The sequence below is a fragment of the Rhopilema esculentum genome, chromosome 10 (genome assembly GCF_057945365.1).
Source record: "Rhopilema esculentum isolate cy_ngs chromosome 10, ASM5794536v1, whole genome shotgun sequence".
NCBI lineage: Eukaryota > Metazoa > Cnidaria > Scyphozoa > Rhizostomeae > Rhizostomatidae > Rhopilema > Rhopilema esculentum.
This window is the reverse complement of record NC_142824.1, coordinates 8,509,918-8,535,588: the sequence shown is the minus strand read 5'-3', so window position 1 is coordinate 8,535,588 and position 25,671 is coordinate 8,509,918. Positions and strand designations below refer to the sequence as shown.

The 25,671-nt window shown below is 35.9% G+C and overlaps 3 protein-coding genes across 4 annotated transcripts; 1 reads left to right on the top strand and 2 right to left on the bottom strand.

The window, feature by feature from the left end:
- Positions 1 to 67: 67 nt before the first annotated feature.
- LOC135690605 (uncharacterized) lies at positions 68 to 6,381 on the bottom strand. Its single transcript, XM_065208206.2, has 6 exons — positions 5,906 to 6,381; positions 4,796 to 4,925; positions 4,025 to 4,085; positions 3,146 to 3,238; positions 2,554 to 2,619; positions 68 to 1,890 (listed from the first exon to the last, which is right to left on the bottom strand). The coding sequence occupies exons 1-6, from the start codon at positions 6,354 to 6,356 to the stop codon at positions 1,630 to 1,632; spliced, it is 1,062 nt and encodes a 353-aa protein (XP_065064278.2). The 5' UTR covers positions 6,357 to 6,381; the 3' UTR covers positions 68 to 1,629.
- A 5,355-nt stretch (positions 6,382 to 11,736) lies between these two features.
- On the top strand, positions 11,737 to 17,670 carry LOC135688374 (polypeptide N-acetylgalactosaminyltransferase 2). The gene is made up of 5 exons (XM_065205208.2): positions 11,737 to 11,988; positions 12,343 to 12,437; positions 13,680 to 13,776; positions 14,792 to 14,914; positions 16,401 to 17,670. Exons 1-5 carry the CDS (start codon positions 11,827 to 11,829, stop codon positions 16,554 to 16,556), a joined length of 633 nt encoding a protein of 210 aa, XP_065061280.2. The 5' UTR covers positions 11,737 to 11,826; the 3' UTR covers positions 16,557 to 17,670.
- Positions 16,746 to 25,526, bottom strand: LOC135688361 (polypeptide N-acetylgalactosaminyltransferase 16). Of its 2 annotated transcripts, XM_065205199.2 has the most exons (6): positions 24,427 to 25,526; positions 23,988 to 24,067; positions 22,729 to 22,835; positions 21,043 to 21,208; positions 18,539 to 18,673; positions 16,746 to 18,062 (listed from the first exon to the last, which is right to left on the bottom strand). In XM_065205199.2, exons 1-6 carry the CDS (start codon positions 24,452 to 24,454, stop codon positions 17,886 to 17,888), a joined length of 693 nt encoding a protein of 230 aa, XP_065061271.1. In that variant the 5' UTR covers positions 24,455 to 25,526; the 3' UTR covers positions 16,746 to 17,885. The 2 variants fall into 2 exon arrangements, with proteins under 2 accessions (XP_065061271.1, XP_065061263.2); XM_065205191.2 differs by lacking the exon at positions 24,427 to 25,526 and having other exon boundaries at positions 23,988 to 24,261.
- Positions 25,527 to 25,671: the final 145 nt, after the last annotated feature.

The following is a 25,671-nucleotide window of genomic DNA, read 5'->3' as shown; positions in this document are numbered from 1 at the left end:
TATTTTCTGACAGAAACAGCGCATGTCTGGTGTGGAATCAAGAAATATCAATTATTGAACACCAGCATTTCACGTGTAGTTCAAAATAGCAAAAAGGGTTCCAAAAGGGTCATTCTTAAGGACTACTCAATATAATAACCCCGTTAAAATAATGTATCTTCAGAAGAAGATTTCACAAGATTTGAACAGTGCTTCTTCAAAAAACATAGCATGTTCAAAGACGACAAGTTACTGAAAACACAACTTCATAATTTGAAACTATAACGGACTAGAGTCTAGTAAACATTCGTTACTGAAAATTAAAAAAGACGATTTTCGAGTTCACAGCAGAAAAATTGCAGATTTTGGCAAAAAGCAGATCGACAAAGGTTCTACAAAATACCCCTGTTGATACCTACACTTTGCCACGAACATACCTTTACTTCAGCGCAAAATATGACCAGCACCATAACAACACACAACATTTTGAAGTATCGCATTAATCAATTATGTTCTTTGGTTGACAATATGCGACATAGGCATCACAAAGAGCCGTTATCACCGAGAAGTAGGAATAAAAAAGCTTGTAAGATGGTACTTTCTTTTACTTAAACGACCAAATACATAACCAGGGTGCTGGTGTTCAAATCTAAGTCCCTCTAACGTTGAATAAACTGTGACTGGAAGTTAACGGATTCTTCCTTATGGGGGGGGGGGGGGTGATTCAAATGCATGACCAATCAAATGCAAAGCGAGTCTGTTACCATAACTAACTAAAAATGCAAAATTAAACTGGGTCTGCATATTCCACAACATTGAACAGTTCATTACATATCACTTTTTGCCTTAGGTTTCGTGATAAGTCTAAGATTGCGACTGAAGCTAAACTACCTTGGTTAAAAGATGTTATTGAAAATTTTAGATTAATCTTTGTACATGTCCCTATGGTACAGTTTTGAGCATTTAACCATGTAGAAGCCCCATTTAATTCCAATTAACCCCCTTGTAACCAGAAATTCGCTACCGGAGAATCACACGTAAGTGGACATTCTGCTCAGATTTAATGTAACTGAGACTCTTTTGTCGCGTAGACGGTATTTTCTGCCAGCAGTCGATAGTTTTGGGAGTTTTTTTATATACACTTTTATAGCTACTGCAGCAAGATGTAAGTCAATAAAAAACATGGCCTACAAACACAACACTGCGGGCGATTGAATTTTACCACTATTGCTAAGATTATATTTGTAGAGCTGACCTTGTGCTGCAGTTCAAGGGATACATACAAGTAACGAACTTCCCCTTGACGTTGTTGTTAAGTAAGGCTACGAAGAAGCACATGTGCATTTTCGAATCATAATACTTAAGAGAAAACAGTCTAAGACGAATCTATTCACAATTCTGTTTCCGCAGTCTTTCCAAGCCTGCAATATCATCTACAAGAGCACCATGAGTCGAGCAGCAGATGTAAATAAATTTCTTACCGTTGACATAAAGAAACCATCCACCTCGTTGTATATATTCAAGTTATTCACCCTGATCAAAAAGTGTTCAATTGCAGCCTTTGCTAATAACTGCATCACTTAGAACAGTCTCTACAATTGATATTCACCAGCTTACTGACCTTGCAGAATTAAGGTGTCTCAGTGCATATCAAGGTGATTCTGTTCCTATCTCCATTTCTAATTCCATCTCCGGCGCCATGTCTTCCTCTTCAGACTGCGACCTTTGGGCTTGTTTTGCGTTTGATTTTGCATGTGTTAGAATGTGCGATTTGAGATTCGTAGATTGAGCGAATCGTTTATTGCACGAGTCGAAAGGGCATACATATGGGCGATCTCCAGTGTGAATCCTAACATGCGTTCGTAGATTGAAGTCCAGCGAGAAACGCTTGCCACATCCTTCAAATGTGCACTGGAAAAAAACAAGAATTTATCTAGACAAAGTACTTGAGGCAAACAATTCTAGCAAAAAATCAAGATGAGATTTTATCAATGAAAATTCAAGCATTACACCAAAATGTAATCAAAAAACTATGCTTTGGATATTACAGGCTATCATAAGATAAGTAATCAAATGTAGAATAGATCAAAATAATGAACGTACATTGCAACAGCACCACAGTCAGGGCCAATAAAGATGGGGAAAGGGGTGGGGATAAAGGATTTGGGACAAACCCTTCAATTTTTGAAACACATTCTAAATTTTTCACAGGACTAGCCCTTCACCTTAGCAAAGAGGCTATCTCAATAAAGAATGTTTGGGTAATTGGCATTTAAATTTTGATAAATTTGTCTAAATCTTCGAAATCTACAAGCCTCAACATTGCCTTTTCAACATGTTAATGAGGCAAAATAAGGAGGGGGTTTCCAAAGTTCCCTCTTAACCAAACCAATGGATTGCAAAACTGATGGTTGAAATTAGCAATGCTTTCCAATATTCTCTTTTTAGAAGAGAATTAGAAGAGTTTGTTTTAAAAAAAACTTGGATGCAAACATGAGTGATAATATTTTTTCTTAGCTCATAAAAATAATTAAAACTTCTGTAAGAAAACTTTAGGTATGCAGAATTCTTTACCTGGAATGGTTTTTCACCAGTATGAACCAACTGATGCCTTTTCAGTTTAGAACTTTCAACAAATGCCTAGAAATTAGAGGCATTTGAAGTCAATGCATGACAAAAATCACATAAGCTGACCAGTGGATGCACTCCAAAGATAGTGTGATAATCACCTTAACTTGACTGAAATTACAACTTGAGAAATGACCTGTCATAATTCCATGAGTTGTCATTTGAATTTTTTTACAAAATTTGGCACAAATAAAAAAATATACATGAGGGAGAACTTGAAAATCCCAGCCAATATTTTCCTCAGATTCCTTTCACACTTGACTCTTTGAATTGGTTTAGTCCAGAATTTCTACAATGTTAACATTTCAATATTTTGCAATTTTTTCCAAATTTATTCCTACTAGTTCATTCAATGCATGCGATTAGCACACTAACAAATTTCATATTACCAGGATTGAGTTCACTGTCAACTTTTAGATATGATAACCACAAATACGATGTCAAACACTATCAATTGAAACAGAAAAAGAGCAGATTTTCATTAAAAAACTGGAGATTTTGAGGATAAAAGAATTGGCAAAATCTATTTGTTGCAAACCTTGCCACATTCAGCACAAACATGCACTCGAGGACCATGTGTATGAAGATGTTTTCGCATTGCTGAATTGTCTTTGAACATCTTAGTGCATCCCTTGTGAGAAAAGAAGGCAACTTATTAAAACATGTGGAAAAACTTCAAAGTTTGTGTGCAATATTTAACCGTGCCATTTGACACAAGGTATTTATATACAATGATAATTGTCATTGAATTATATTTTTCAAATATTGTACATAATCAAATACTGTAAAGAAGTTAATTTTTTTCTTGAAACAAAGGGAGCAGTTTAGTATCAATTGAACAATTGCTATAAAGAGCCAATTATAGGCCACATGGTTTGAAAAAATTATTGCAAATAGATAATATTTATGTACAGTAGATTTCTGTTGTAGTCACACCAAATGTTGTGTGAAAATCTGCGACAATAAGGGGACTGTTACTGTAAACAGAGTTAAATTGGATAGTTTTCATATTTGGGTCTAAATTTCATGTGACTGTAAATGGTAATTTGACTTTAAATGAAGTGACTATTCGGGAAGGCGACTGTATAACAATATCTTGACAAGTAAATCAGGTTAAATTTTTTGCTTAATTTAAATACCAAATAAATAAGATTTTTATACTGGGAGGCCATGTAATGGTGTCATCAAGCTCTTGATGGCTTTGATTCACAATGAAAATTGGGAATACTTTAACAAGATAAGAGCAATTTTTCAAAATGAAACAGCAATAATAATTAGGGATTATTAGTGTTGCTTCAAGTTCTAGAAATTTTATAGAAATTTTCACATTGCTTATAGTCTACTTGGTCTTCTATACGTTTTAAAGATATTTAATCTATAATCATGCATTTAATCATTTTTTTACAAAATGACTCACTTTGTGAGGGCATGCTATTGTCTTAATGCTGTCATCCTCCCTGGGTCGTTTTGGCTTCATCCTAAAAAATACAAAAGGAGTCTTTCTAAATTGTGGAATAAATAACAAATAAAAACTAACATTCCTTTATGAAAATGAGCTGTGAAATAAGCTATGAATAAAATATTAAATGCATTATCACAAGAGCAGATCAAGCACACATCTGTCTGCAAGATAAATTGTCTTTTGCACAGCAAAATGAATATGTCATAATTAAGCTATCATTGCTAATGTGCCTGTATTTAATGATTATGTGTTGTGCACAAAGGTTTCTTCAGGTTAACAAAGTGGTGCGCAACCTTAATCTTGTAAGAATTGTCAAACATTCTTACAAGGTCTCTCTTGTCTGCAAAAAATCATAGTTAACTAAAGTCAACAATAACATAAAAATTCATGCCAAATATCAGATTTTCTCTGGCCCTCTCTGCTTGCTTGGTTAACAGCCAAAACTTTGCTTGTTCTGTGGAGTGCACAAAAATTGACACTTCATACTTGCTGATATGATTAGAGGTAATATATCTTTAAAAATACTACTTACAGAGTGGTGATCACATTAGTGTGAAACTAGGGTTGCAGCTCAAAACCACCTTGTTCTATATACCAAAGAATGTACAGCTCTGCCTATACAGCAATGCACATTATCAAAACACACAGCAAGCTTTAGCTACAGAGACCTGGCCTACAGAGATGTCATTCTTTCTCAAAAAAATTAAATTTTATCCAAGTAAGTACCTTGCAAATTCAGATAACTGCTTTGGATCAGATAAATCTATCCCAGGAAGTCCACCTGGTGGTAATTTTTTTCCCGTCATATACTCTGAATAGTCAGGTTCTGTTTGTTCTTCATCTGCATTTTTGTCCTCTAAAAATTAATTTTGAACATAATCAGTTCATTATACCTTTGCAAACCTTAGAATATAAGAATAAGGATATATCACATGCAGGCCTTTTCATTTGACACAAGCGATCACTAAAGATTGTGTCAGCACTCGCACAAACCCAACCATGTGAGCGTTTGATCGTTCACGCAATCATACGGTTTTTATAAACAACTTGGAGGCCTTTAGCATTGTTCATTATTATTATTATTATTTTTAGAGCAATCACTCGTGCAAGAGAAATCATGCGATCACTGGGCCACTGTTTCTTACGAAAAAGCCTGCATATGTCATAAGAAACAACTTCTTGTTCTTAAATTAATAAACTTTCAGCTTTGATACTTAAAATATTTTCTGCTACATTCTACTTTATTCCAGATCATTAGTACTAGTATTCAGCCTTCATCTTATTCCAAATATATGCCTATCACTCTTAATAACATTTATATATTGTTAACACACAATTGATCTTTCAATTTTCTTTAGTAAAACTTCAAATAAATGCACCTCATTTGCCTAGAATCAAATGTAAATAAGATAGTAGATTATAAAATAGTATTGTATATTTTCAAATAAAACAATCAAAATTGTGGTTAATAATAAATCCTTGATTTTAAAATGGAAATTAGATTGCTTGATTTGGAAATTAGATTTTGAATATTTATCAAGCATCATTATATTTAATGCTGGTGTTGGCATGACTAAAAATTTTATTTGTACATGCAATGATATGTGAAAAATATCTGAGTGAGGTTATTAGGGATTTCACATTTCAAACTGATTCAGCTTATGAGGCCTACACTAACAATATTGCACAATAGCCCCTTTGTTTACTTTGTTTACATTTTACATATTATCATCACTGATATTGAGTAAAAGTTAACAGAAATCAAAATTTTGAGATGCATAGTATTGATTTAGCTTCAAGATAATATTTTTGAAATTCTAAATGCAAAAAACTAACCTGATGCCCACATCGTAACTGCAAATTCTCCTTCCAGCGTTTTTATTTGAACTTTCTTCCGTTCCCATTTTCTGGGTTTATCTACTTCATTTCGACCACCGTCGTCATCTCCTCCTTGCAAAGACCTCTTGAAAGCCTTTTTGCCACCACTCTGGTTTGATTTACCCTTACCGGATTTTCCTTTTTTCTTTCTTTCCTTCGGTGAAGAGGGTATTGAAGCAATTTCATGTTCCTCGCCGACTGCTGGTACTTCTTGAGAATCGTCTAACTCGTCATCGTTAGTCTGTATAATGAGTTCTTCTGTTTCTGCAAAAGGTTGCAAGGCTATCATTGGCTGTGTATCAATACTAAGTGACAAGCCCGATTGGCTATCGGAATTTCCTTCAACTAGTACTTCGACCTCATTTGCCACAGCTGCAGTGTCTTGTTCGGCCATTTTTCTGTCCTCCATTAACACGACGCTGGGGGTCAATAGTACCACGTGACCGTATGGCGGCCATTACAATCGCAGTGCCTGTGTGCGCATTCATCCATGACGGTATCAAAATCAAAGGCTTCAAGAAAGTTTCTAAATGTACTCACATAATGCTTCATTTGAAAGCGTTTCACTTGTGTAACAATTTATCTTTATGCAAAACATTCCATCTTAATGTTAATTTGTCATGGCATTTCGTTCTTCATGAACCATAGTATATATTTGGGGTGTCTTTACAGTGGTAGAAAAAGACATTGAGAGTACAAATTTCAAATTTTGTTTTTTCCATCACTGCTCAGTAATTAATTAGCTTAATTTTTTCTGAAATAGCACGCAAAGAAGTAAGTATATTCATATCTTGGTTAGCATCGTCATATTTAGTGAAATGACCAGTTACTAGTACCTCAAAATGGACAAAGGGCAGTGGACATTAGTAGCTTTTCTTGAACTAAAAAGCCTTTGATCATCAAATGCTGTTGCAAAATTTGTTTATGGTCTTATAAGTGCAGAAATTAGGTGCTTTAAATCTTATCTAAAAATTGCTGTCCGGGCTGCAAGTTGAATGCGTTTAGTTCTAAGTTTGAGGAAGGGTCCGTAAGGGTCCTGCTTGAAATTCTTGCATTTTCATCTGAATCAACATGAAAGGTCATTAGGATTTTGTGGAAAATGGCAAAATTGTCGCGGATTACAAAAATCTAACAATTTCTTGACGGAATATCCGAATGCTTCATTCTTGCTTTGCTGGACGCGGATTTCTCTAAAATGATACACGGAATATGGAATTTTCAAAAACGTTTTCTTCACTTGTTGCCATGGTATATAGGAAGCTTGTAAAATCTTGGTTTTCTGGCCAGCAGCATCTTCCAGTAATTTTTGAATGCAGAATTTTGGATAAAAATTTCAACTAAAATAGCGCGGATTTCTACGCTTTTGATAACCCACACATAAACGATTGAACTTTGTCACTCAGTTCATCAAATGTATGCTGAAGACACAAGCTTTCCTTTCTCCTCAATATCATTTTCCATAGTCGATAATGCTGCTTATGAAGATCTACAGTCTCTTAACGAGAATAAACTACCTTTTATGTCTTCAAAACAAAGTTTTTAGATTGATAGCATGGATAAAAAAAGAGCAATTTAGCAGCCTAGCACTCCATAGCAGAGCAATTTTACCTTTCCTTAGATGTGTGTATTTAAAAAGTTATTTTTTTGAATTCTTGCAGTTTGTGGTTTCAACGAGCATTTCCTAAGCAAATCTTCAACTGTGTATACTTGTCTTTTACTAGGGTCAAAAGACCTAAATAAAGTTTAGGATGAAGGCCCCAGTTATGTATCTTTTTTCTTAAAAGTTTTGGCAAAGATCCTTAAGTCGCCAGTGTTAGCTTTGAAAGCATACTCTCGATAATCCATCTACGCTGTTTTAAAGTAATTTCTGCATGAGACAGCCATTGATAATTACCTTTCGGCTCAGTCTCCGAACCCCAGAAGCGCCGGAAGCTTCATGATGCGGCAGGGGCAGGAACCGCAGAAAGGGCACCTTGGGGTATCATTGTTTGTTAAGCCTGGTTCACACCAGTGAGATAACGATATTCTCACTGACTTTTCAGTGAACTTAACTGTTATCAGGGGCGCAGTGGGAGTTAACTTTTTGGGGGGGCAAAGCTGAAAATTTTCCGATAAAACTATGATTTTTCCGACAAATTTTTTCCCAATATATTCCTTGAAGATTACCCTTGCTGCATATACTGCAACACTTGATACTACAATATCACGAATGGATCTGGAAATCGTTAGCGAATGGATCGTTCGTTATACACCTTCATGTTCAACAATAGCCTTTATTCTAACAAAACTTACCAAATATAAATCGCTATAAACAAAACTGCAACTAGTTATAAATTTACACCCTACAAGTCTTCTCGCTATTCTAGACAATAAACTGTCAAGTTAGTATTTATAGCTGTTTATAGCAAAAAGTTTTTTTGGCAAATTATAAATCCCATCATAATTACTTTGCATTTATTTATGCTAAACCTTAAATAGATATAACGCGTCCAAAAGAATAGTTTTCTTTTAACTGAAATTTATATAAACTGTTACTCAAGCAGCATCTTTCTCAAAAGAGGTGTGGCAGCATACAAATCGATGATGTCACCATAGTCTATCGACTGTAAAATATCACTTTCGACGTTGATTGTTATCAGAGAGGAAAGGCGGTCTTGTCCCATCTTTGACCGTAGCCGATTTTTTTACAATCCTCAGCTTTGAAAAAGCTCTTTCATACTTTGTTGAACCTATTGGCAAAGTGATGAGAACATTGTAAAGAAGGACTAGCTGTGGAAAGGCACTTTGCAGGTTATACTTATCATCAACTGAAGAACTGAATGTAACTGAAAAGTTTTCTCTTTCTCCTGCAGCCGGGAGAGAGTTGCAACTTTCCAAAATTTACGGTAATTATTGACGAAAGAGCTGTACTCATCTCTTAATTTTTCGTCATCCAGGCCGTTATTCTTCGCAACCTTTTTGAATTACACTGCACACAACTGCCTTTCAATTGTTTTTTGAAAACATTCAGGGTTGAGCAAGGCAAAATCTGTCAAAATTGCCTTATGAGACGTGAATCTTGTATTCATTGAGCTGATAGCTGTATCTACGATCACGATGATATACGGATTCCCTATTTCCCTCTAATTCATCTATGCAATTTTCCCCTGGCATCTTTTTCTTTCTGCGTATTCGTCGCTCGACAAAACTTTCCTGTGCTAAGTCATGGCGAAAATATTAACTTTTTGCGTCTTCTAAAGCACCAGCGAATTCATTTCGAAATGAACTGAGTTGAATTTTAACTGTCGGAAATGGGAGTTTATAAAAAAAACTGAGACCAGAGCGTTAATTTCCTTTACAAATTTCAGCAATGCGATAATTCCGAAAAATACTCTAATGAAAATAAGTAAGAAGGGTTGAGCATGCCCTATTTTACGACAGGTTTAAAAAAATATGCGACCTTTCGGACAGGATCGATGAAAACCTTACATTTTGTCTAATATTTCAAAATTTCCGACAAACGTTGGATTTTCCGACAATCCGACAAAATTTTTGCCAGGGGGGGCGGCTGCCCCCCCTGCCCCCCCAGCCACTGCGCCCCTGACTGTTATCTCACTGGTGTGAAAGCCTGAATTTTTTCTCACTGCATTCTCACCGCATTTTCAGCGGTGAGAATGATATAAAAAAGTTTTGATATTTATCTCACTGAACAAAGGAAAACGCTAATCTCCGTGGGGCAAGCACATTTCATGACGTCTGAATCATCATCGTTTGCACTACAGCATTCTGAACAATGGAATTTTTCTCCTCGTTTTCAAACAACGCTACGTCATTGCCTTTCCTATAAATTTCCAAGAGGATTCAATCCTGAACTAGTGAGATAGCAGCAGGGCCTAAGATAAGCGTGGATCTGACTCACTTTGTGAAGTTGTAAATTAAAATTGTGGAACTGTAATTGTAGAAAGTGTGGATTTGTTAATAATGCATGTTTTTAATAGTGCAGCATAAAATACCTATCGAAACGCCTAAGAAAGAAATGGGAACATTTTTTCAATTCGAAGTCAATGCCCAATCCCACCTTTATGTATTGCACTCATTTTTTATATGAAAGTTGCGATAAGAAATAAGCAATGGACAATAGAGAAGAATTAAGAAACTTCAGAGCTCGAAGCTTCAGTACCTGCGGAGAAAAATCAATTGCGCTTTATGATATTTTTGTGAGCTGTTTTGAAGTAACATGGACTCTGTATACAGCTTTAACTTCAAAACATCATCTCATGTCAGTTTGCTTTTATGACTTGCTTCAAAAAAGACACTGAGCCTAAAAACCATAATAACCGAGATTATGACGTATTTTGGGGGTCATGTGATACCTTTCAGTAGATGTCAGAAATAGTTATAAAGCAATTCAACTAAGGTGTTTAAATTGGAGAAGCATTGGAAAGATTCCTCTCAAGGCTGCAGCAGCTGAACGCTGATAAGCCTCTCGGTGGTAGCTGAGAGGAACATTCAATTGGGAATGTTGCATAACTGGGACTATAGTCCTTGCAACAATGGGTTAGAAAATGTTTTGAAAGTTTACGCCAACGAACGCATTAGTAGCAGTTCTGCTGGGAACACGTTTTTGTTTTTTTTATGGTGCTTTATCTTGTGTGGTCAAAGATGTATTTTAGATAAATTTGTATTTTATCTAACTTGGTTTTGCATTTTTATGTTAATTGAAATCTTTTCTAAATCGTTATGTTTATGAATAAGGACAGAAAGAAACAAACATTTTTTGGAAGGAGTGTTTTCCGGTATTTCAAAGGGCTTGGCCGTAAAAAATTTAGGGGCAAGCCTCCTAAACCCGTTCCAGCCACTCCATTGTGGGCTGGTTCCAGCGTGACCTGATCTAGCGTAATATTAGAATAACTAGCTCCCCTACGAAGCCCGCTACACGGGCTTGCCAGTGGCCCTACGGTAGGGTACATAGATTAGCCTCGGAAAGACAAGAAGTGTATTAACCTCGATTCTAAAAAAATTGGCTCCGCACAGGGGAGCCTTAAGTAGAAAGGGGGTAGAGGCTCCCCCCCTTCCTAGCGATCGATAGTCACAGGAGTGCGAATTTAATGTGCACAAGATTGCAAGCAATTTTTTATAGAAAGTCACCCTCTACTATCTTTGTTCATTTCGCATAGCACCTAAGCAATTCAATGACACTTTTTGATTATGCATTTGGAAAAAAGTGCCCACTGTTTCCCCCTGGTTTCTACGTCTTTGTTTGGACTTTAGACATCATAAATATCTTAGCTGTATATCTGGCATATGCGTACCAACGTTAGTGGCAAAATAAAATCTCTTTAGCATGATCATGAAGGTTGAAAAAAAGTGATCAACGAGACTTTTTTTGGTCAACTTGCCTTGCAAATCGACTGTTAGTTCTCATAAACATGGGAAATATTGACTTCCCTCTTGCATCAAGAGACACTTGAAACCTAGATTTCATTAGCATTGAAAATATTGATATGAATTAACATTGCTCGGAAATCAAATTCTTGAAAAAGGCACATTGGTGCCCCCGTGCTGTCCCCGCACCACTAGGGCAATGGGGGCAGCTGCCTCCGCTGCCCCCGTGGCTCCGGCGCCCTTGCCGAGCCCCCCTCCCCCCAAGCATGTAAGCAGTGCCAATAAAGTGAGCGAAACAGCATTTATTTGTCGACAAATTTGAAAACCCACCGAAAAAGCACACATTAATGGCAAAAAGTCATTTTAAACTAGAATTCTCCTAGTGGGGTCCCACCAAGGATCCTTGGGTTGCAACACGTCTAACGAAAGCGAGGTTGACGTTTAAGATGTTTGTGTTTGTGTGCTGTGCTCTGGCCTCTGTGCTTTGAAATGACTTGTTAACGATAAAGCTAGAAATGTTTAGACCAAAAGCTGCATTGATAGGAATTGTAGTAATTTGGGCATTAATAATCACCATATATTATGTACGTAGAAAACCATTAAGCACTTTGTCCCGCGATTACGCGGAGGCGGGGCGACCGACTGTACTCACAACAACGGCATCAGAAGCTGATCAGGTAGGCGGAAGCAATTGATTTCCTATAAGGACCAGTGCTCCTCTCCTTGAAATTGAGTAATACATTCAACTGATAATTCCTTTCGATAATGTAAGTATGCCAAAATCTCAATGCTTCAGCTCACTAAATAAATTAAATGGCGCCAAACTTTCTGCTTGTATTGCAATGACAACTGCCAGGGTGGAATCCATGTAAAGCTCACGTCGGATATACACCAATAAGAAATAGAAAAACTATCGGGAAATCGTTATTACACGACGGATATCTCCGGCATAAGCTACACTAGGACAACTGTTTTCTCTTTTATGCTTCCTATGATGCCTGTTGTTAAAAGAAAGCATCTGTGTATCACAGGAAAAATCGTCAAAGAAGAAGGTAGAACCCCACAATTCTTCTATTAAAACAAACGAAGACGAAGAAATAGCGAAAGATGAACCGGAAATTCAGGGGTATGTATCATGCTACTTATGCTCAACATAAGATATCATTCCTGCATTGATTATTGGTCTTTATAGTGGCGTGATTTTTTATCCCCTTTGGGTCATTCCATATCAAAGGGGGACAAAAATATTGGAAATGTAACCCACCCTCTCAGAATTGCCCAATTTTTTGTAGTGTTGTTCACACTAATGAGATAGGAGCTTCCTGCAAATTTCAGCTCATTACCTTCATTTGTTCCAGAATGAGAGCCACTTGAAATTTGCACCAAATTCGCTCGAACTTCTCAAATCCGCCATTTTGAATTTTTGCCGCAAGTCTTTTTGGCAAAATTTAATGTCTCTTTTGGAATTTTGCACTGAAAATGTCTCTTCTGGGTAAATCAATACTTAGGAGTTTGAAAATGACATCAGAAACCTGCTAACATCTACAGAAAAGCAATGAAATGTCTGTATCCAAGGGTTGCTTTTGTCCTTAGCAACTACGCTACCCCCATTCATGTCACTTTTTGACAATGTTGCCAAAATGTGACAATTCCCAACTTTTGTATATTGAATATATAGTGTCTTAGCTTGACAAGAGCAAAAAATCAGAGATAGTATTGAACAAATGAAGGTATTGAGCTGAAATTTGCAGGAAGCTCCTATCTCATTAGTGTGAACAACACTACAAAAAATTGGACAATTCTGAGAGGGTGGGTTACATTGGTGTCCCCCTTTGATATGGAATGACCCCTTTTTGATTAAGATATATTTTTCTAACTGATTACAACCTATTGTTTATCCTGTATTTTATGAAATATGTTAAACTTGGTAGATCAGATCTCAGAATTCTTTAAAATGCACAGATGACCTTGCTTGCTAAAGGTGTTTGTCCCTGAGTCCTCACATGGCTTCTCCAAATGTCCCTATCACCCATCACTGCTGCCAGCTTGTTGTTAGTTTATGGCTCCAATGTCACATTTCAGGGTTTTCCACAAATGTTGGTTGGTCTCCTTAGCAGACTTTCTGGGTGCTCAGCTCAGGGTGAAGATGTTACATTCTTTCATGTTATATTACACATGACCTCTCAAGTAAAAAAGGGATTGTGATATTACATTTTGTCTTGGATAAAAATGGTTTAGTTGCCAAAATGGAAGGCAGCCTCAAAGAGCAATTGTTTTGTGACATTTGATACTTCCTTTCTGCTTTTTGTACATTATTTTAAAAGATTCATGTTTGATATTGTTGCATTGATCATCATTCTATTTCCAGTGAAATAAAACATGGTGAAAAAATGTGCTTGGATACACTTGAAAACAGAGATCAAAAGGTGGGACTTTGGGAATGCCATGGTGAAGGACGAAATCAGGTAATAAGCATATGACGTCAACAGATGAAAGGTTGCCTATGACTTATGGCTTCATTGCTTCAGTAAAGCATACTTTAGATGCTTCAGTTGTGTTTACCATTAAATACTATGTACCTTATGCAATATAACATTCCAGTATAACATTCCATTGAATGTAACTTAAAGTGTAAAGTGTAAAGTGTTGTGTTGCACACATTAGGAAATATTGAAAGTGATCACATGAACATGACACTATCAGCCATACTTCTCACAACATTTTCCTGAAGTTATTCATGCAATTTTTCAACATTACCACACTCTGATTTGTTAGATGCTTGGTCTATATTTTACTTTTTTCCAAACTGCAAATCCATTCTTTCAACCTTGCAATGTACTTTAAATAAGATATAACTCTTAAATGCACCATTATAATCTTTTTGGATGTTGACAGGCCTTTTTCGTTTGACACAAGCGATCATTCACCATTGCGTCAGCACTCATGCAAACCAAACCATGCAAGCGCTTGATCACTCTTACAAAACGGTAAATTGAGAGAAATAAATTTTATCATCAATTAACACAATTTTAGTCATCTTTTGTGAACCAAGCAAGTGACATAGTCAATACAAAGCCGGTATATCAAAATATAAGAAATATAAGTAAGCTGACTTAACCACATCTCAACGAAAAAATTCGTTTGAAAATCAATTTCACAGCGAATGTTTAGGAATATTTTAGGTGCTTAGTATTTGCAATCATCCAGCAATAACGTCTTTGTGACCTTCGTGATGTACATAAAGTTTATAAACGAAGCACATTATAAAGGGGATCTTTCTTGGAGTGCATTACAGATCATCATAACAGTTCTTATTCATTTGATTTTACCTCAAACAAAAGGGTATCTTATAACAGGAAAAAACATTTCACTATCAGAGAGATCGCTCGCGCAAGAAAAATCATGCCAGCGATGGGCCACTCGCGTGGGCTATTTCTTATGAAAAGGCCTGTGTTAATATGATTATTTGTTTTTTACCAGTATTGGGTTATAACAAAAGATCATATGATCAAGAACAATGAATTGTGTGTACAAACACCTTCAGAAAAAGAAACAAACAGAGATGCAAAGCTTGCAAGGTGTGATGCAAAAATAAAAGAACAGGTGAACTTTATTTTGACAATAGACAATAGTACTGTTACCTTCATCCAACTATTATTACAGCAGAACAATATTTTTATTGTGTGATGTGTGTGAGAATAGAGGTTCTGTGAGGAGCAAAGAAGGAAGTTGATCAGCATTTTCCCTTTTTACCCCAGGCTCCTTTATATTCTCTCTGTACCCTTTTTGTAAAATTTGAACATAGCTTGAAATATTACTGATAAAACTACTGAACTTGCTGATGAAATATTAGCCAGTACTAAATAATCAAACAAACAATATATGACAATAAAAAACTGAAAAAGCTGAAACACCTGAAACACCTGGTGTGCTGAAACACCTGTTGTCACATTGGGACTCAAACAAATGGGTAAATCAATGAATCAAAACAATACCATAATATAGATTGTTAAAAGTGCAGGAAGGATTTCACGTTACCTAGTACTGAGACCATTACCACATAAAGTATTCAGCCGCTATGAATATTTGCAAGGCGAAGAAATGAGAAGTTAGCCAACAGATAAGTCAATTGGAAATTCATGTGCAATCTTGATAAAGGAAGTTAAAGAGCATCCAGTTTCAGGTCTGAAATTATCACATGCTGCCAAGATAGAATTTGGCAGCATATAATAGTTTCACATGGTATAAGTGAATATGGTGCTTACTGTTTCAACACATTGAGAATACTGTTGTTTGGAGAAGCTTGTTTAAACTGAAATAAATGCCCTAGTATGCATTCTTGAATAAGAAGAATGCACACCATTTTCCAATGTGCTGTCAAAATTTGCAAATCAAAGTTTTCTTTCTCACATTATGTGAAAGGGTGTTTTCTCAAAGCAGTATTACTTCCACATGATTGTTGTTATAATTGACAAATATTTCATATTCATCCCATTCATTGACTGCCATATCTAATCCAAATATCATACCTCTTAGTTTCAATTCCAGAATGCCATTATCTTTTTTTTTGCATCAAGTGGTTATATTTTTTGTGAATTATGTATAGTCTTGGTCAATTTTCAATGTCTAAAAAATCTCAAACTTCATTTAAAATTTTTCAAACCAAAAGCTTAAATTTCATTTCCTCAAAAATGCTGGCGTTTCCAATTAAGCTTCCTGTACCTGTTTCTATGGTGTATTCTGATTTCTTTAAGTATCAGTTATACTATTAAAGGACTTTACCAACATCTTTATTTACCATGAAATCTAAAAAAGCAATAGTCTCTTTATAATATTCACCAGTAACTTCAATACCTTAATTGCCAATGAGAAATGGTCTATGAGATCCTTATAGCCAAGCAACCTATCCTTTGGCCTCATGTATAATAGCAATATAGCAAATATTGATGATAAATTTCATCTAGTCACAAAAATATTATCTTATGCCATCTAATTACAATGTTATTAAGAATGATCACTGATCATTTTCACTTTTATTTTCATCATCACTATTATAAATATGTGTACAACTGTTGCCTTTCTTTTTTAGAAATGGTCATACAAAGATAACATGCTAATTTCACAAGACACAAACAATTGTCTCACTGCTGGTAACCCAAAGGCACTTACTGTTGTTGCATGTGATAAAAAAGAGTCAGTGAATCAAAAGTTTACAGTAGAAATTGTTCGTGATCTTGGGGTGTGAAATTTGAAGGTCTTGGGGCATAAAAATACATGACAACTTGCCACAGTCAAGTATTTAATAGTAAATTAAGAATGCAAATACAGACAGACTAATATATGGTAAAAGCTCTATTAAGCCCCTGGGGAGAGGAGGCTTATTAAAAACTTGAAGTAAAAATGTTTTAACAATGCCCTTGTCTATTTTTTGTTATAAAAATTTCATTCAAATGTTCTCAGAAAACTTCACTAGCAACTTCGAAAGGCTAATTCATCAATTATAAGGTCCTTATCTTCGTCAAAATCACCAGGATCAGTGGATAACCCTGGGACATCTTCTAAACAAATTTTGACTGACTGCTTAGTTGCACAAGTAAGTCTTTACATGGGCCGTATTTAATGCACATGATCATCAAGAGACCCACTAAATGCGCATGTTTACCTTGTTTGACAACAAAGGTTAAAGAGGGAGGTCTTAATAGAGAGTGGGGGCTTATTTTAAGTTTTTGCTTGATAAGGAGGGGCTTAATAGGGAAAGGGGCTTAATAGAGAGAAGGCGCTTAATAGAGCTTTTACCGTATTTAAACTTCTATGGTAACTTTTTTCCTTGCTCTATTCAATTGCTCTTTTCCTTTATTTGTAATGCAAGATTATGGACTTTTTAGTAAGGTTTCTTTTTTTAAAAATTTGCATATACCCATCCCTGTATCATGTGTTTTCTTGAAAACAGTTACAAAAATGGCCAAGATTGGCTGGAGATTTGCTAAGGGCTGCAATGAGCTTTGGCCCTAGTTTTGGCTTGAGAAAGAAAAGAGAATGGCAATGGGGCAGGAAATGGAGCCGGGAATGGAGCCGGGAATGGGGATAGAAATGAATTTGCTTTTCACACCATGCCGACCTTTCTGTTTGTACAACCTAGTGAGAAATATAGTTAACAAACTTTTGATTTCATATAAAAAAGTTTTTTTGGAAAAAATATTTTCCGTATGGTCTCGTCTTAGTTATTAATAATTTTATCTTAAGTTATTTGACCAAAGTTGTTTAAATTAATCAGTTGTACTTTTTTTTAAAATCAAAGTGCTTTACAGTTTGTTATCTTTGCTATCAATGTTGCATATGTATTGTTATCAATAGCAATGTATTGTTATCAATTCTATTGTGTATCACCCTTCTATCAGAAGTTCTATTTATCTCAGAGGGACACAACTTGGAGGCTCGCACCCTTTTGAACACCAGAAAACACCCCTTTTTAGAGATATTTTATTTTACCATTGGGTGGGGGGGGGGGCATTTGCCAACTCTTGTCTCCCATGGAATAAAAGCTATGAAGAATGTGTTTTGCTGATAAACTTTCCTAGTGTCCTACCTGAAGCTCTATATTTAAAACTTCGGTCATCACAACAGTCCACATTTGGGTTTTCAAACTAGAATTGCACTTTGAAAGCACTAGAATTGTATCTTTGCTTGTTACACACATTCTTGGATTTACAGTTGGCATCAAGTGTTTTCTTGCTTTGTCAAAATGCCATTTCTATAAAAAGGAATAAAGCGGTTAGAAGAAGAGGGTCATATTTACTTGACATTATACTTTATATCAATCAAGCTACTACAGTAAATGTAATTTGAATTTATAAAGCAAAATTGATTGGAAAGGCACTTTTAAAAGCTCTTATGGTTAACATAGTCTCCTTTATAATCCAATGAAAATGGGGCTGTTACCCATATTGTTCTTAGAGCAGCTTTTGTCCCTTGAAAAATAATAAGAACCTTTTGATTCCAAAGAACAATCGATTTTGCTCTTATTCCTTTTAAACAAAATAACTATCCCATAGCTCTATCCTACCTACTGTACTGGATGGAATACTTTCTTTGTTTATTATCATTTCTGGAATTTCACCCAAGATAATTCTTCATCTTAAGTTCACTCGGGGTTCTTTATAAAAAAACTACCAACTATAAAGCTCTAAAGAACTGCCAAGCAACAATAAAATTACTTTTTAAAGATACCTGTTTGATATTAACAGTATTGCATTTCTGAAGAATGATGTTTTTCTCCCCGCCATTCAAAGAATTAATCCAGGCTAGGCATAATGTCCCTGTTCCTTCGCTTTGTATTTGTTTCAGTTCCGTAAATGTCCATTCCTAAATGCAATGCCACAGCATGAAGCGTTTGTCATAGTAGAAATTGAATTTGTTAAGGTTATTTAAAAACGATTTCCTCCATACATAACATATCCACTCTTTTCTCCACCTCTGTTTGGAATAGTTCTCTACCCTCTGAAGCTGTATCTGTTTCGGGAGTTGCCTTAAAAAAATTTTGACGGCCACGCCAACTCGAACTGACGGAAAGTGAAGTGTACGACATTTTGATGTAATCCATCGTGGAAATTATGGAATCTTTCACCCAATTTTTTTGAAAGATTTTCAAAATGTTTTGACAAAAAACGAAAGAATCAATGGTCAACCTGTGCAGATAGGTGGTCGATGTTTTCGAAAAGAAACATCTCAAGAGAAAAGAAGAAATAATCTCTCTTTATTCCAGTTTATCACTTCACGCTGCAGGTTAGAATAAACACTGCTTTTGAAAATAACAGTTTTTAGAATATATATCCTAATGTTGCAACTTGCAACATATATAAATGAACACTGTCTTTAGGAACTTTTGTGGGTGGTTGGGGCCGCAAGGTCTCTTCAATGCATTTTTTTAACTTAGTATGAGAGTAGGGTGTTTGTCGAGTATTTGTACGTCATAGGCCTTGGACAAGCTGATGTCCCGAATTCATGGTGTCCCGAAATTTTCGGAAAGTTGAATTTCTGAAATGACTTTCTGCTAAGGACTGCGCTTACCTTTCTATTGTCAGGTCACAACATCTGAGCGCGCATAGGCTTGGAAGAATAACCCCCAAATATTGAGATATTCTCTGGCACAAATGACCAATTCATTTGCCACTCAGTCAAGTAAAAAATGTCCATTATACCTTTCATTGTTTATGTGCAGAGAAACCAGGCCACAAATTTTTTGAGGCTACAAATTTAAGGTATCACCTTTCTCGGCCCTTTGGTCTTATGTTGCTGGAAAACTTAATTCCTGACAACCAATGCTGAAAACGCATCCCCAATTTGCTTTAATATTTAGATATTGCTTGAACTAAATTAAACTTGCCATAACCTTGTTAGTTCAAAACGAAAGCCAATAAATTCACGAAAGTTTTCTTCTTTTATGAGAAAGAATGAATGAACATATCATGGTATGTTGGCTATAGCCCCTCCACTTTTTTGCAATGATAGGTTAGAAAATATTTTGGACAATTTACTCTAACTATGCTCTAGCGCAATATTGGACAGTATACTCCTAAGAAGTAGCAATTCCTCTTCACTGGGAACCCTTTTTGTTCATTTTCTAGGTGTTTGTCTAGTTATTTTATTACCCCCAAGCAAATTTTATCTATTTTCATAGATATTGATATCTTCTCTGAACCAGACTGTTTATAAAACTTCAGTAGAAATAAGCAAGTATTTTCTAAGGGGGGTTTCCGGCGTTTTAGAGGGCGTGGCCTCAAAAAATTTCCCGTCACGTCTTTTCAGCCCTCCCACATTTGGACTAGTGCGCGGTCCCTGCCCATTTCATAAATAACTGAAAAAGCAATTCGAAACAATTTTTGAAAATTCGAAAAAATTTGTTTTGAATTGAAATTTGAAATAGAAGAACGTTGACTTCAGTGGCGTAACGGAAGCAGACGGGGCCCCTAGGAATATTTCAGTTCAGGGCCCCCAGTTGTAAGCATTTGCAGAACGATATTGACAAAGCATAAAACGGTAATCAACCTTCAATTCATTTAGTCTGATAAATCACACAGGCTTGTGGCCCCTTGAACTCGTTAATCACATCCAAAATGCCTGTTTCAGAGTAAAATTACATAGAAAACAATTTTTTTGTTGCGAGCCCCTAAAGGCTGGGGATCCTTAGTTTTTAAACTAAGGTAACTTTAGTCCGTTACGCCACTGGTTGACTGCACTCTCCAAACAACACTCATCATCAGTAGTGGCGCCACGGGGGAGGACCAGGGGGACATATCCCCCCAGGTCTCGGCATGATCAATTTTGTATCTCATCTAAAGTCGATGAGAAAATGTTTGGGGAGGGGTAATGTTTTAACAGCGTACTTTTTATGATGTAATCCTTGTGGTTACAGGCATTTTTTCATGAAAATTCATTGAAAATTTTTAGAGCTAAGAGTCTTGATCAAACATGGGCGCTTAATTTCTATGTGGAATGAAAAGTTCTTAATACAACGGTGTGTACACAGAAAATCTTTATCTTTTCTTGGCTTCTTTTGCTCCATTACATCGATTTCAAATGGGACTTATCAACAAAAATTTCAAAAATGAAATAGGTATCTATCATTAGTTACCCATCTTGTTCGCTTGTCGATTTAAGAAGTTTCATTAACTTGCAGCTTTCATCAATTTTTTTCAAAATGCGAATCAAATCTTATGGAAATTTTTACTTACCTGGTTCCTTCCTTGGCCGTGGCATTGGCCAATTCCAACAAGGTCACTTTCGGCACCATCCATGGAGTCGGCACAAACTTCCCCTTGTCGTATTGCTCCCGTGAAGGGCCTACGAAATGCTACATCGACAGCCGCCCTATTGATTGGCTTGATTTGCTTTATTAGCCTGTGTAAGGTAAATCAAATTCAAATGCAATACAAATACATAGGTGTTTCATGCTAAAGATTTAGGGATGAGGTAGCTAGAGAGCTTAGGCTGCGTTCACATTAACAGCTTGTTTTAGCTGGCTTACTTAAGCTTGTGTAAATGCGATTACCCCTCTTGGCTTAAGATCGGGATATGAAAAATTCAAAATGTATCGTTTGGCACTCGCAATTATCTATTAGTGCAGCAGAAAACTGCCCAAAAGTGATGGAATTGTTCACTTTTTGATAAAAGCATGAAACTTGGTGAAGATACTCATTTTGATCTGGCGAAAAAGATGTGCCAATTTTTACTTAGGTAGTCGTATATATACAACAGCGACAACCATCCAAAGAAGTAGGGGTCTGGGTCCGACCCGCATGTTCTGAAAATAACCTTTAGATGCATTTTCAAGATTTCCTCTATATTTAATCGTTTTTAGCTTGTTGAGATGCATATATTCGCCAATTTTTACTTAGATAGCCGGATAGTTACACGATTTACAGTGGATTAAAGAAATAGGGGACTGGGGCCGTGTTTCTATGTTCTAAAAATAGATGTTAGGTGGATTTTTGAGGATGCCTCCATATCCTATCTTTTTCGCCACATCAAAATGAGTATCTTCACCATATAATAAACAAAACTAGAGAACTGCCAATCGACCCTAAAGAAATATCTTGTTCGATCATTTTCTCAAGTCAATATGAATACTTATTTGGAGTTTTTGTTCTGTTTGAGCTTTAAGTAATTTCTTTCATGTTTATTTTTGAAAATAAAACCGAAATAAATTTCTCCAGTATTGTCATTTATCCTTTTTATTTCCATTTTATAGTCTCTTTTAAGTATCAAAATATTATAAGAATTTTAGGGAGCAAACCTTGTGACTGCATTATTCACTTTTGTCCAGTTATGAGTGGTAAAATCCTTGTTACAGTGCTTAGGGTATCGTTTTTCCACTTCCGAGACGGACAGTTCAAAATCAACTTTGCTTACTCACACGTTTAAGTTTACTGATCACTAACTTTTGGTCAGCTAAGGGGTTGAGAGGCAAAAAATGTCTGAAGAGGCTAAATAGTTCAGAGGCTGAATGCAATGCACTGTTTCGTTGTATGCTATTCCCATGGTCTCTGTTCTTATGTTCAACCTATAGGTAAAATACATTCACAGTGGCGGATTTAAGAGGGGCAACTAGGGACAGTTGCCCCTCCCTCAACGAGTTGAAGCAAGTTTGGCGCCTCTTTTTTGGAAATTGTGCGCCCCTTTTGAAGAGTGAGAATCAGGTAAAAAAGGTTTTTAGACCGATAGGTTGATTTGCGCTAAGAATTACCTGAAAGTTGTTTTGTTTATTCCGAAAATGTATCTGAAATTTTTTTATATAGCGTACTCTCGTCACCAATTTCGAAAATTTTTCAGCGCCCCCAGTACCAACTGCCCCTCCTTCAAATTTGCTCTGGATCCGCCACTGTACTTTCAAAACAAAAAATTCTGCAAATACTACTCACTCTTTTAGAAAATCGAAAGCAAATCTGCAGTCGGACATTTCACTGTTGGTCTCCTTCTTGTCAAAAGACCTGATGTCAATAACATGCTGGTCATTCTCCCATAGTATCTAGAAAACAGTCAAGTCGAAAAAAGTTTAACATCTTGCAGGAAAAAATACAACATTGCCTTCTAAAATGTCAAGGCAAAAAGTTTGGGCAAATTAATTATTGAAAAATCATTCAGAGCAACTTTGACCCAAAGTCAAAGAGAACATTTTACCAAATTTTTTAAATCAGAAAAGGACATTAAACAAATATATCCAGTTGACAGGATATTTGCCTTAATCACACAAACATTTTGCAACATACTAAAGCTCTTCGCCTGGCACACCTCAGAGTATAAACCGTCGGAATCGTGGTCGAAAGAAATGATGGGTAACATATACCCAGTTGTGGATCGAAATAAGCCAATAAAAAAGTGAACACATGACCGATACAGTTACCAAATCAGTACCACGAGTCTATTTTTAGATAACCAAGGGATGTTGCCCTAGATGCCGCCTTGAAAATTGAAAGTTAAAGGTATCACAAGGCAAATTGCAACATTGCTGTAGCATTTGTGCAGAGGGAAATATCAGAATCAAACCGAGTGAGTAAAGGAAATCTAAGAAGGTGTTTTGTAAAATTTAATGCTTAGAATTATTTTTATGTACAATATTTGACTTTGATCAGATAGAAGTACCCAAACCATGTTGCTTCTATCTGATGAAGCTATAAAGCCTTAAACAATATTACACGTTTTAGGGCAAGTCAGTTTTCTAAACATTCTTTTGAATGAAAATTGAAACGCCCGGACTCTTTAGACTAAATAAAGGCATTCTAATGTCCAATGAAAGAAGAAGACGTTATTACAAATGCTTTAATACACAAGGATCAGTTTTGCACAGAAATAATATTGGCTAAAAACAGGCTTTTAGTGACGTTGAGAGGCCCGTAGACACTGGGGGCAATGCTGCTCAATAATTTGCGAAAATTGTATTTGCAGATGTCTTAAACTATCGGAAATGCTTCGATAGGAAACTTAAGTGACTAGTTTCTAAATTTCGAAATTATTCGGAGCTGCCTAGTGTCTCTTTACTTATTATACTTGACTACACTACACAGCTGAATGAATCTAAAGGCACTTCTAAAAGATAATGAAAGCTTTATAAATTGACGTGAAGTTACATCATTGTATTGAAGTTACATTATTTACATCAAAGCATTGTATTCGAACTTACCCTTTCTTTTGTATATGTTTGAAAGAGGGTTGCATATTGTCCTTTGTAAACGACGAAAACAACTGATAACACGAGCAGGACTATCACAGAAAAGTATAAAAACAATACAGTCCTCATTTTATATAGTCATGAGATACTAGCCATATTCTGAGATTAAATCAAGATCCCATTTCAGCCTAGTTTGAAGACCATTAAGCGTGGTTAGGAAACAATAATCAATAAATGACAGGTTAAACTTTATGCTCTACCTTGGACACTCTATGATGGGTATAATCTTTCAATCTTTACCTGTTTATTAATCAGAGTCGCGTATGCAATAGGATTAAAGTACCTGCAAACGAACTAAGTACCTTATTTCTTCATCAATATAGAGAAAATACCGGCTCTGCGATCAGCATAACTACAATGTTTAATCCAATATGCAGCACTTGATTCTTACACATTAAAGTTTTGATGTCTAGACACATCTGTATTTACGAAAACCCACGAGACTTTTTTCTTTCCGATATAATTCTTGATAACCCTTGGTTTCCGGCATATTTTAGAATAGTTTCTGCGTATATACTATCGGTTAAGTATCGGTTAACCATATAAGGTCCAAGTTAAAATTAGTGGGAATGGCCCTCTGGGTAATTCTACACACAGAAAAGTTGAATGTAGTCCAGGTTAACAAATGTAAAAACGCTCAAAATTTTCATTGTAAGTGACATGATCGTAACTAAACCCTTCCATTTTTCTCGAAACTAACTTCATAAATCCCAGTTTTTACTTTCTTCCAACATTTGATGATCATCGGCTAGGCATAACCACAAAAATTCAAATTTCACCCACTGTTCTGAGGCAATGATGTTACGAGTTTCGGTTGATTCCTAACATTTTGTAGATATTTTTCCCTTCAAAGGACAGAGAAAAAAAAGACCCGGAAAAAAATTATTTATAAGAAAAGCCTCGAAACTCTCTGCTTGAGGAAAAAGAAGCTAAAACCGAATTTCATTTCACCTAAAGGAAGCTATTATACATCTATCAACAGATAACGAAAAAAGAAAGCCTACTAGACCGCCAAAACATTTCATCATAATGGGGATATTCTAGTGACAATTATTGATGTAGACACAGGCGTAAAAATTAAAACGTCATCTTCCGATAGCTTCTTAAACCTCCTGGTGTTTCACACACAGAAACCTTTAAGCGCGTAAAAGCAAACGCAACTCATAAACTCGTCAGTGTATAGCAAGTCTATACATTATATTTAAGCACAAAGAGCAATGTCTAAAAAGATAACGAAGCCTTAGAGCAAAACAAATAACGTGCAAGAAATTTCTCTCAACTTCTTTTTCACAAAGATGAATTCCTCGACTTACATTCTTCTATATCCTCGCGCATAAATTTAAAAACTGTCTTTTATTTTCTGGGGGAAAACAATATCTGGGCCTATATCTTCATCTATACTTGCGAACTGAACATTTTATGTTAGGATGTTTACTGTAGCTAGCTCAGAAGTCTATAGTCTATAATTTTTGAATGGACGGTGCCATTGTATCAAAGATTTATGTTCTTTTCCTTCAACTTTTCCTTTTTCTTGATGAAACCAAAGGACCAAAATTTCGACAAACTGAGCTTATGGCCATGTCTTTTGACTCAAGAATGTATATTGCAATTATATAAAAAATTCTGATGCTTGAAG